Source organism: Chanodichthys erythropterus, chromosome 10 (genome assembly GCF_024489055.1).
Source record: "Chanodichthys erythropterus isolate Z2021 chromosome 10, ASM2448905v1, whole genome shotgun sequence".
NCBI lineage: Eukaryota > Metazoa > Chordata > Actinopteri > Cypriniformes > Xenocyprididae > Chanodichthys > Chanodichthys erythropterus.
In genome coordinates this window covers 36,192,389-36,205,683 of record NC_090230.1, presented here as the reverse complement: position 1 = coordinate 36,205,683, position 13,295 = coordinate 36,192,389, and the positions used below count along the sequence as shown (strand labels likewise).

General features: G+C 37.2%; 1 protein-coding gene across 2 annotated transcripts in view; it reads left to right on the top strand.

The window, feature by feature from the left end:
- Positions 1-13,295, top strand: part of ggt5b (gamma-glutamyltransferase 5b) — a 31,099-nt gene that overhangs the window by 922 nt on the left and 16,882 nt on the right. Inside the window, exons 2-4 of one of the 2 annotated variants that reach the window (XM_067397564.1) lie at positions 1,211-1,283; positions 10,052-10,179; positions 11,427-11,519. In XM_067397564.1, coding sequence (XP_067253665.1) covers positions 10,056-10,179; positions 11,427-11,519 — 217 coding nt within the window. In that variant the 5' untranslated portion in view covers positions 1,211-1,283; positions 10,052-10,055. Of the gene's footprint in view, positions 1-576; positions 1,284-10,051; positions 10,180-11,426; positions 11,520-13,295 lie in introns of those variants that run through there. The other variant, XM_067397563.1, reaches the window with a different exon arrangement.

Here is a 13,295-nt window from a genome sequence, read left to right as displayed (position 1 = left end):
TAGTTCAGTTAAATAAAACTACCAGCAGGTTGAGAAACATTTAACCCAAAGCTGGGTTGGTCCATTGTTAGGATATTTTTAACCCAGCATTTTTTAGAGTAAACCCAAGTAGCATTCCTGTAAAATTGGCCTAAATGCCTAAAAAAAGGCATAACCAAAGTAAATCGCATACTGTTCTTGAACTATTGTGTACCGGGCGGTACAGTGGAACGCTAACAGGGTAATAAGCTTAATGAATAATAATTAAACAATAAACATTTATTAAATTGCTTATTAATAGATGATTATTGATGCCTCTATTAATTATGTGTCTGACTTTTAATTTCCAACTTATTTTGGGTTTATTTTAAGCCAGCCATATATAGTAGGCTAATTTTTAAACAGTTTTTAAAAATAATTTAATTTTTAAAAATAGTTGGGTTAAATAAAACTGCCCAGCAGGTTGGGCAAACATTTAACCCAACAGCTGGGTTAAAACAACCCATTCACTGGGTTTGTCTACCCAACTTGGGTTGTTTTCAACCCAGCATTTTTTGTGTGTATAGGCTAGGCCTATAAGACGTCAACTCCAGTTTCCCCACTAATGTTTCCTACACGTTTTGACATTTATGCATGTAATATACTATTTAAGTAATAACACGTCTAATTTCGTCGTTAAATTCTAAATGGATAAACGCGTTTTAAGTCGTAAACAACAATAAACTCATATAGCCTACGTGACCACACATTCGCCGAATCCTGTTTGGCAAAAACCAACGAATAATATTAATTTGGCGGAAGAATTGTGATTTTCATCTTAATATTTAAGCATAATAAATGTAAACATTTATTGAACGTGTTTTTATACCGTATTTTGGTCGTCACTGTTTAGTGGGCATCTGGCTTCGTAAAAATCACTGTACAGTAGCCTAAAACTCACGTTTCTTCTGAACTTTGATTCTTCCGAATATAATGGTGTTCTTCTCTCACTGTACAGTTAATATAATCTCTCATGTATAAGTTTTTGAACTTGAACAGCCTTCTCATTTGTAAAGTCGAGAGACTCTCCGCCCCCAGCAATGAAAGTAATAGTGAGCAGAGCGAGCTTTTCATTCTACCTGCTGATTCCGCGCTGATTTAAGCATGGCCAAATCTCAGTCGAGACGCTGCTGCCTGTGCGTACTCGCTTTAGTGTGCTCTGTTGCAATTATCTGCATTTGCATACTTTTAGCAACCAAACAGAGATGCGCCTTCACAAACGCTGCTGTTGCTGCGGACTCTCTCACGTGCTCCAACATCGGCAGGTAAGAGTTATGCTTATTAAGATCTGAACCTCTCAGCATTGGTAGAATTCTATTGATACACAATTTACGTTCACTTAAATACAATACAGCTCCAGTGCAGGTCAGGTAGTAGAAAGCTAAGCCATAAGCATACCAGTGCTGTTGACACTCCTTTTGTTTTAAATATAGGCTAGAGTGTTAATTCTATAGGAAACAATGCTGTAAAGTATTTCAAACAGTGATCCACAATGAACAATGCAACAATGTAGAGAGGTAATCAGTTTAAGAGATTAGATAATGCAGCCTTGCACAAAGTGCACAGGACACACTTGGATATATATTTACTATAAATGCATACAATTACAATCACAATCTACCTCCTTCACAACCAGAGCACATCTTCTATATACTATTACTTATTTATACTGACAGGTCTACCATCTGCATCTCCAATGCACTTTAACATGATTTGGGCTATTTAATTCTACACTCATATATGTTTATATTTCTATATTACAGTTACAGTAAAGTGTATAATCTAACCTTATATATACACTGTCAGAAAAAAAGATATGGCGCTTGTCACTGGGGCAGTACCCTAAGGTACAATAGTGAAAAGGTAATGCACTAATATACACTTTTAAAGTACTAATATGTACCTTTAAGGTACTAATATGTACCATTTAGGGATAAGTAAGGTACAAAGATGTCATTTTTGTACCTTAGGTCAGTGACAGCACCATACCATTTTTTTCTGAGAGTGTATACATACACACACACACACACACACACAAACACACACACACACACACACACACACACACACACACACACACACACACACACACACACATACATACATACATAATTTTAATTTATAAATTATATTTTTTTTTAATTAAAAAAAAAAGACTATGAAGAATATGAATTACAATGGTTCTGTCCAGACTATTGTGTACATGCGGTCTTGTTGACAAATGATCTTGAATACCATCTGTTGTAAATATTTCTGCAACCACATAACCATGTCCAAAATCTTTTTTTCTGAGCACTGATCAAACTGACAAACTCCTAGCAATCAAAACAGGATCAACCAGATTCACAAAGTCCTACATTGCCATTTTCTGTCCTTCGTCCATGTTTTCTGCATTTTGTGCCAAATGTAAAGTGTTTCCTTGTTTCGAAGTGTTAAGTCTTTTATGACTGTATTTCAAAGAACTTGGCTTTGGTATTTAATCTGGGGTCACACTTTAACCTGCTCTGAAAGGAAACAGATAGGAGTTAGTTACAGTTGCCAGGCATATCCTGGAAATAGGAGAAATTTGTACGCTTTTGAATTAAAATAACCCAACAACATCTGTGAAAGAAGTAAAGAAATTTGCGTCTCCACGGACACTGCTGTTACCAACGGTCACTTCAGTCTGACACATCGTTATCTAATAGTTTGTGTCTCTTGTCTGCTTAAAATAAAAGTGACTGAGGTTTTTTTTTCCTGTGTCTGGCATTATTATTATGCAGATCACATAAGACATGCAGAGCCATTGACACAATGTCTTAATGAATGCTATTCTTCTGTATTCAACCCCTACAGGGCTTAAGAAAATACCTTTTGCTGGCTCATTTGGATCTTGCCCAGTTTTTTTCTTGCTTTGTCAACATTTTCATTGGCCCCGAGTCAGAAAAATATATTTAGATGTTTCATTACACTATGTTTATAAACAATTACTTCAAGTCACAAAAATTAATCTCTTTTTGAATCACTGTTTGTTCATCTGGCCAGAGGAGACGACTGAGCCTGGTTTCTCACAAAGTTTTTTTCTCCATTTCTGTCACGAATGGAGTTTGGGTTCCTTGCCACTGTCACCTTTTATCTTGCATAGTTGGAGACACTTAAAGTCCCCCTGTGGTGAAAATCAAGTTTTTCATTTTGTGTATATGTCTATGTGGTGTTTTTAATATGCTTTAAAGGATTAATCCACTTTAAAATAAAATGTTCCTGAAATTTTCGTTCATTCCGTAAGTTGAATAGGGAAGGCATAGGATATACAGCGTAAGCTTTTTAAAGAATACGGAAAGTGGAAGCACGTGCAAAGCGATCATTTGTGTTTATAAAGCATATACAGTTACATTGAAAATGACCGATCGTTTCGCCAGATAAGACCCTTATTCCTCATCTGGAATCGTTTAAAGAACTTTGAACCTACACTGAAACTGTAATTTTGACCTTCAACCATTTGGTGCCCATTGAAGTCTACTATAAGGAGAATAATCCTGGAATGTTTTCATCAAAAACCTTAATTTCTTTTCAACTGAAGAAAGAAAGACATGAACATCTTGGATGACATGGGGGTGAGTAAATTATCAGGAAAATTTTATTTGAAAGTGAACTAATCCTTGACAAACCATCTGCAAATTCATAAGTCAACACCATTGCTGAGTATTTTCTGTTTAAAACTGCAGTGATCTAAAGACAGTCTCAAAAACGCAGTTTGAAATGGTGTTTGTGACGTCACAAACTACCTTGTAACCAATCACGTCAATGTGCCAGCAGGCTTTAGCATATCATTAACTATGATATGCTAAAGCCCGAAGTATGATATGCTAAAGTCTGAAGCAGAGGAGTCTCAAGAGAAGCTTATCCTGGTATATTTTTCTGTTGATATAAAAATTGGTTAGATTTAGCAATATAGCGGGTGTACGATGTATATTATGATGTTATGATGAACTATATGCCTTTCTTCACTGACGTTCTGAGTTGTTCAAAGCGTTTCTAAGGATGCTGATTTTTAGAAGGCAGCTGTCTGACTCAGATGACAAACATGGTTTGTGTAACATTAGCAATACATTATTAGCTGTTTGATAATGTAGTCAAGCAAAAGGCTGTTATATTAATTACAGTCATGTGTCCGGCATTGTAAAAAGCGATTGTGCAGAGTTTACCTCAGTAAGTTGACCGAGTGGATGTCTGAGCTCGAGTGAGTGAGTGGAGACGGGGCTAATTAGCATATTCATAGATTTGTGTATACTAAATGAAGCAAGGGTGTAGAGTTACATTCCATTTTAATGCATGAAGAATTTTTTTAAAATGTCATTTTGGTGATTAAAGATTAGTTTTAAGGGATAAAATTATTGACTACAGGGGGACTTTAACATTCGGCAGCATTATTTACTTGAATGCACTGACACTATTGGATGAGAATTGAACTGAGCTGGATGATCACCTCACTGTTTTCTCAAGAGCTGCTTTATAAGTATAATCATTTAATTAAAGCTGCAAGCAGTGATGAAAGGGCGCTCGCACCCAGGGCCACTGCCACCCGGTGGCCATAGGAAAACAGTGAACAGTGGGTGACATGCATGTAAGCGAGTAAACACATGAGAAATACGGCAAGTCATTTTGATGTGCCACACTTCCTGGCGCTTTAAATTTTACTGAATATTGCCTTTATTTATATGTCTTTAGGCCAGGATTCTTATCACACATGTTTGGGCAGATCAGACACGGTATGCCTGAGTTACAACAGCTTTCTCTTTCATGGGAAAACATCAGACTTTCACTTCACCCTTCATTTCATTTACACCCTTCACCGTAAATGTAAGATCATCGCAAGTTAACACCGCTAAGGCCTTAAGATTAGACTGACCAAATATAATGTTGATCCGATTAAATGAGGAGTTAATCACAGTGTAAAACAAGTCATCGAATTTTGTCAGACACGCCCTTCAATGAAAACTCAAGATCTTCGCAATTTAACGTCACAAAGGCCTTTAGATTAGACTGACCAAACATGATGCTTATCTGATAAAATCTCTCAGAGTTTGTTAAAGTACAATGTTTGTAAATGGCAAAAACTGCAAAGAGTTTCATGAGTTTTCGAGCATGTTTAGGCCCTCAAATATGCGATTCATTTCGGAGAAGAATAATTGACTGAACAATTACAATAGGGTCCTCACATCATCAGTGCTCGGTCCTTAATTAAATTAATTAAAATCATTCCATAACTGATGAACTGTACAGTTAAGTAACCAAACTGAATCAATACTGAACTTCTTTCAACTAATTAATGACTGTTTACTATTGTCCTTTTAGAGCTGCATTACAGCAGAATTGCACCATTGTTCATTATCAGGGCCTGAGCACTGATGGTGTGAGGACCCTGTTGGAACTGATCTGTCAATTCTTCTTCTTCTCCAAAATGAATCACATTTTTGAGGGCCTAAACATGCTTGAAAACTCATGAAACTTTACACAAGGGTCAGAAATGGTGAAAATTACGTTTGATATGGGTTTCAGAATTAGGTGTGGCAAAATGGCTCGATAGCACCACCTACAAAATTTCAATTAAGTGCTCTTTGCGCTACGTTTCACGTACAAGTATGAAGTTCGGTAGACACATGTAACAGCCCAATACCTACAAAAAAGTCCCTGGGTGAAAAATCTGAAAACCCAACAGGAAGTAAGATATTTTGAATTTTCTCAGCAAAATCTTTGCAGTTTTTGTCATTTTACAGACTTTGTACTTTAATAAACTCCTCCTAGAGATTTTATCAGATAAACATCATATTTGGTCAGTCTAATCTAAAGGCCTTTTCGACTTTAAATTGCGAAGATCTAGAGTTTTCGTTGAAGGGTGTATCCGTGGCAGCCTGACAAAGTTCATTGTTTCGCCATGAAACAGGAACCGCCACCTCCTGGCAGCAAGAAGTGTTGCACATCAAAATGACTTGGCCATATTTTTCCTATATTTACCCGCTCAATTGCATGTTGCCCACTGTTCACTGTTTTTCTAATGCCACCGGGTGGCGGTGGCCCTGGGTACTAGCGCCCTTTCATCACTGCTTGCAGCTTTAATTTTCCTGTTTATCACTGTAAAGCTACTTTGAAACAATCTGTATTGATTGTTTCTGTATTGAACTGTATTGATTGATTGATTTAAGTATTAACTTCAAGATATTTCTACTAAAGAATTTGATGAAATATTTGAGATCGTACTGAGGTCTCTGAGCACAACTTGAGACATTGTTAAGATCTTGGAGGAGAAACATCTGAGAAGCAAGAGACTTAGGAAAGGTTTTTACATTTACAGTTATGCATTTAACAGGCAGATTTGTCCAAAGCGACTTACAGTACAATAGGTTGGAACAGGCCTCATCTGTCCATGGTCCTGTTATTGAGGAGTTTGTCACCTGGTGTGAAGAATCTTATTTGGAGTTAAATCTAACTAAAACAAAGGACATGATTATAGATTTTAGAACTTGGGCTTTACTTTATGACACTACTTCATTCTCCCTTGAGGCATGGTTTTGTAATTTGTCTTTGAAAAACAAAAATTCTTTGAATCAAATTGTTAAGGCCTGAACACACCAAACCAACGCCGATGAACTAGTGGCGAAGAAGCAGACTGCAGAGTTGGCTCACATCAGCAGCATCTGTGTCCAAAGTTGGCCTGACACACCAAACCAACGCTAGACAGCTGACGGCCAAGTAGCACGTCAGTTCTGCGCCTGCGTGAGATGAAATGCCTTTCCGAACCAGCAGGTGGCAGTACCTGAACAGCCAATCAGAATGATCAGATGGCCCGAATTGTCTTAAAGGGTTCACCCAAAAATGAAAATTCTGTCATTTATTACTCACCCTCATGCCGCTCCACACCTGGAAGACCTTCATTAATCATTGGAACACAAATTAAGATATTTTAGTTGAAATCTGATGGCTCCGTGAGGCCTGCATTGACAGCAAGATAATGTACACTTTCAGTGCCCAGAAAGGTACTAAAGACAAGTGGTTCAACCTTAATGTTATAAAGCGACGAGAATACTTTTTGTGCGCCAAAAAAACTAAACAACTTTATTCAACAATTTCTAGTGACGGGTGATTTCAAAACACTGCTTCATGAAGCTTTGAAGCTTTACGAATCTTTTGTTTCGAATCATTGGTTCGGAGCGTGTATCAAACTGCCAAAGTCACATGATATCAGTAAACGAGGCTTCATTATGTCATAACGAAGTTTCGAAACGTTAGTGGTTTACCGCTAGGGGGAGCGATGATCTCTGTGAACCCATGAATCAAGTCTATAGGTTTTACCTGATCTCTGAACAGTTTTATACATTTGTAGACAATTCAGTTAGACATTAGTAAGCCTATAATTTAAAAGAATAATAGTAGTTAATAGTCTCTTTATAACTATTAACTACTATTCTTCTTTTGCTTACTGAAATCACGTGACTGGCAGTGATACATGCTCCGAACCACTGATTCGAAACAAAAGATTTGTAAAGCTTCATGAAACAGTGTTTTGAATCAACCATCACTAGAAATTGTTTAATAGTTGTTTAAGTCATTATTTGTTTTTTTGGCGTACAAAAAGCATTCTCGTCGCTTCATAACATTAAGGTTGAACCACTGTTGTCACATGAACTGTTTTAAATACATCTTTAGTAGCTTTCTGGGCATCTGAATGTGTTAATCGTCTTGCTGGCAATGCAGGCCTCACTGAGCCATCGGATTTTATCAAAGATAGCTTCATTTGTGTTCCGAAGATGAACGAAGGTCTTATGGGTTTGGAACTACATAAGGTTGAGTGAGTAATGACAGAATTTTCAATTTGGGGTGAACAGGCACTGCTGCCCTCAAATGTTCTCAAATGTTGTCTGGAGCCCTGCAATGGTTCTCGAGATCAGAAAAGTAATAACGATGTTAAAAGAATGTTGTCTGTTGTATAGTTTCACTGCAAAACAACAAGAAATGCTGTAAATATGGCCACAAATTTTGATAAAAGCCACCACAAATTCAGTCATTTTAGGCCACAAAAATCAGAAAAAAGTCCCACGAAATCGTGGAAGGACTGGCAATAGTGGGTGGATAACATTACAGTAACACTAATCTAATCTTTAATCTCAACAATCAGATTTAACGGTAAACCCTGAATGGTTGTCATCTTGCATTGTTGACTTAATGCACATACCATGATAATCTGATAATATGCCTTTAAGGACTGTTCATTATCATGAATAAGATGATGCATCATTATGTGATAAGATGGTCAATGTCATATATCACATATCACTTAACATTGATATAAAGACCGTGGTATTCCTATAAGAAGTTGTGTTATGTTTCAGATGTTGTTTCTTCCATCACTGCCTTTGAAAGATCTCACATTTCCTTTAATCTGTTCAGGACATCCTGTGAAATCAGACATCCGAGATCATCCTTTGTGGCATATTGCCCTGATTTCCTTCTTAATCACTGTTGCTTGCTGAGACACAACCTGTTTGGCCCATATAGTGCTTAAAACACAAACGAATAATCTTTTTATGAATTTTGAATGTTTCTGACAAAATGAATTTTGTTAGAATTCTGCCCAATTGTGCACGATTGGGTGTGTGTGTGTGTGTGTGTGTGTGTAGGCTGGAACTCCTCATGGTTCATTGAGCTCTCGGGTATCACTTGTCCTCTGGCTCAGACTTGCCTCAAGATTTTCATACTGACGTGAACACACAAATGACCAGGGATATATCTGCAGGAAATGTGCTTGTGAATGTGTCACATTCCCTAAAGCATTGAATTTGTAAAGGCACAATATGTACGATTTTTGGATTAAATATGAACGTTATATATTTTGTTGACTTGTGTACTCCTATCCCAAATGTTACAACAACGTTTAAATTCATAGAAATCAGCAGTTTTAAAAAGTGTAAACATGCTCTCAAACACCACAAGTACTCCCTCTGGGATGGGTGTTGTTGCCGACTTGCACACCTGGTCAGACATTATATTGGGCTCAGGCTCTGGGGAGGAACATGGCTCAGCAGGGCTCGCTTACTCTTTGTCTGTGGTGGAATCAGGCTTTAGTTCCGTCTGGCTGGCTGTAGGCTGACTGGGAACTGGGTTAGGTGGAGGAGTGCTGGTAGGCTCCGCAATGCCAGTGGTGAATGCCGAGTTGTTGTTTACCTGAACCCACTCCGCACATGTGGTGAAATCATTCTTGGTACCGCTCCCTGGCAGGTTTGCTCGGGGCCACTACTTAAGGCTTGAGATGTAAAACACGCAGAGCAAGCAGTCCAGGTAGTGTGTCAGATTTGCCAACTCTATAAAATCCCAGGTGTGAATTTCAAGGGAGCTGTCCTTCTGGTCCAGGCACAATAACTGGACTGGGGGAAGGTCCATTGTGATGAAGGGGAAAAACAAACAAAATACTGTTTCGGTCCTGTCTTCTATCATGGAACGTTGCCAAAGAGTACTCATGAAAAAACAAAGCACTGATGACAAAATCAACAATACAAAGAACATACATGTGACAATATGTGTGTGTGTGTGTAGGTGTGTGTGTGTGTGTATATAGTTTTTATTACTATATATATATACTATATATATAATATTTACTAATTACATTTTTTTGCATTCACAATTAATATGCATTAACAATAGCTGTTCTTTAGTCTACATACATGTGCTGCTCTTCTAAACACTTACCTTACACAAACGTTACAGTAATATGAAAGATTCTCAAAAAAAATCTTACTTTAATGCTAAAAGTCATATCATTTAAATGGTAAAGCATTCAATAGATTTGTGTCTGAAGATTTTCATTAATTCAGTAAGGAGAATTTGGGAAGGAAATGCGATTGTCATGAAAATGCACATGTATCATATCACAATGCAACATGTAAACTGAACTGAAGAAAATCATGCAAAATATAACTTCTTATTTTTTTCTTGCTATTTTGAGGTGAGAACATAGTAACCCTATGCTAAAGTAATGATGAGACATGTCTTCTGTTCATAGGGACATGCTGATTCAGGGGGGCTCAGCGGTGGACGCAGCCATCGCAGCGCTGCTCTGCACTGGACTGGTCAATCCACAGAGCATGGGCTTGGGTGGAGGGGCCATCTTCACCATTATGGACAAAGCAGGTATGTCCTTGTATATATGTTGTGAAAAGCACTGTCTAGTAAATTGGAGTATTATAGTTATGTTTGTTTTGGCTGGCTTTGCTGTAAAAATCACATCATGAGGTGTCATAAAACATTTTTATGGCTGACTAAATTTCTCAAGAAGTTTAATGGAAAGCTAGATTTCCTGTTAAAAAGATCCAGCATAAACCAGCAGGAATTCCTTGTTGGTCCAGGCTTGTTTATGCTATTTAGAGATGGTATCCCAGCTATCAAAAAAAAAGGGTAACACTTTTTTTTTCGACTTTAGAAGTTTGACTAACTTTAAGTAAACTGGGAATTACAGTGAACTAAAGGTGATGATACACGGGGGAACTTTTTGAGCAATGTTGCTTGAGGATAGGCAACAAATTGCTATCTGTATACATTTTGATCAAATTTTGTAGCCTATTCTCAATGGAAAAAGTGCCCAAGCAACATCGCTTGGCAAAATTGCCTGGCAACATCACTCAAAAAGATGCCCCGTGTATCATCACGTTAACTCTCATTAGATTATTAGTAGACTGTCTAATTAATATCTGCTAATGCTTTATTTTGATGGTCCCCCAACAGACATTCTATTGACTACAAGTAGCTTTGCAACTACAAGTCAACTTACTCTACTAACCAGAGCCCTAATACATAACCCTAACCTAACAGTCTACTAACAGTCCTCTAGAGTCTATGATGAAAATTAGTTGAGATTTAGTTGCTAAGTTACTTACAGATTGTCTTAAAGTGGACCATCGAAATAAAATTTAACAATAATATGTTCAAAGAATGTTTTTCTAATGATCCCATTAGGTTCAAAACATCCAGTTATTTAAACGTATTAAAAAAGTTTTTTGGACATTAAGGGAACATTCCATTTTATCATTTTGCAAACATTAGGGGAACATTACTTTTGAATGTTCTCTGAACATTCTGAAACATTTGAAAAACATTAGCCGACCAACGAACAAACCAGACGAACTAAGACCAGCAAACCAACATCACATGCTGGTCTACCAGTTCTACCACTTCACATGCTGTGAACCAGCAACTAGCATGCAAAACATACCTAATGCTGGTGACCAACAATGCTTGATTTTTCAGCAAGGCTGACCTGTTAGTTTGTTTAAACAGTGTTCTTAAGAGACAAAGAAAGATACACATGACGTAAATAACGACGATCGATCATTTTGAAAAATAAAATCTGCATAAACTCACCAGTTTACGTTTTTTTCAAGGCAAAGTGAAAATCATCAGCTCAAGAGAAACCGTCCCAAAAGGTGTCCAGGCGGATTTGCTGAATAAGTGTCCAAAAACACTGTTAGTACCAGGTAAAGCTCTACTACATTAGCCTTTTATTTAGACAGGAAGTGAAATGTCTTAAAGGGGAAAGTTCACCCAACATTTACTTATTATTTACATCATCTATTCAACCTAACGTTATTCCAGCCTCACAATCTGTTCTTTCTTCCATTAAAATTCCATTCCATCTTCCATTGGTGCTTTTTTGGAGTTTGGCTCCTTTTCTCCTTTTGTGATTCACGGAAGAAGGAAATGAGTGGAATGAGTAACCGATGACATGACTTTATTTGGATTTTTTGGATTTCATACCATTTTTTTTTTCTGTTGTATTAGATCTTATCTTGTGTATAATAACATATGAGTAAGTTGAAGATATATAAAGTACAATGGAACATTGTGTGCAGGAGAGGGGAATTTTGTCTTGGGGGAATTATGTACTTAAGTGGACTTGTTTTGCTAGTTTCTTATTCTTAAGTATACTTCCTGGACAGCTAAAATGGCAGACTAACCGATTATAGCGACTATGCCAAACATATTTACCCAGAATGACTCCAATTCAAGATTCTACAGATAACAAATTATGTGTAGTTGTCTAAATGTTCACACGCTGTTCACGCATAATGGAACTTTAATTATGACTGTATTTCTGTAATATTTATTCCAAAAAAAGAGATTTGTTTCTTTCCCAAAGGCAGTAGGTGTAATGAAACCAGACTGAAACTTTTAAAGTTGGAAATAATCTGATTTGGCTGTAGTTCTGTCAGGATCACTATCATCAAAGATGACTGGCAGTTAGTATACAGTTTGTATTGGCAGTATGATTCTGTTCTGGGGAAAAACTCCCTGCCCATCCATGCAGCCTATAGCATGGATAAGAGCAGGGAGAGCAGTGATAACCCCTCTTTAGAGTAAACAGAACAGAACCAAGTATTGCAATATCATTAATTTCTTAATGACAGTAATTAATGTAACAACATAATTGAAGAATATGAGTTTAATCAAAAGAAATATCAGAAGGGCAAGTCCTGACTGGACAAAGGAGGAGCTGGGGATGGCGGAGGATATTTAATTCCTGTGATAAAGCTGCTGGTAATACTGAATGGACCATATATATACGAATGCAGTGACAGGCGTCGTATTCCTATAGGTCAATGTGAATGTGTCAGCTGATGTGAGCTTGACTAACGTGACCTGCCAGAACTAACACAATACGCTTGATTTGATGGCAATCTTTATGTGCTGCGTTCCTGTTACGAGCCCCTGCTCTTTCTTGTGTTTTCCCTTTTGTTTTCTTTCTGAGTATAGTTACCACTTGGATGGGGGCAGAGCCTGATTATCCCTAACACCTGCCTATTTAAGAGTTGCTGGTGGCACTTCACCTTGGCCTACCTTAAGAAACCTGTTATTGGTTGTATTTTGCCAACAAACTAAAATCGAAACTGTGATATGGCTTTGTGCCTTTATAAAACAGCAAAATACAGTGATTAAGTATAAATACAGTCTGTCTGCGCTGCAAGTGCGCACATTTGCTCACGCGATCAGCTGGTGATATGGTGATCAAAATAAAAGCTCAAAGATTTAGGCCTTAGAAATTACTACAAAAGTCTTATAATTTCTAATAAAAAGTAATTTATTTAGAGAGCTTTTTTTTATGAATATTAATCATATGAATAATTATATAGGCCTAAATCTATATCACAAATAACTAAAAAGAACTAAACCCTCTTTCATGTCGAGGTACAATGCTGTTTTTTTGGTCAATTTGCACACTGTACATGGGTTGAAGCTCTTAATTTTGAGCTTCC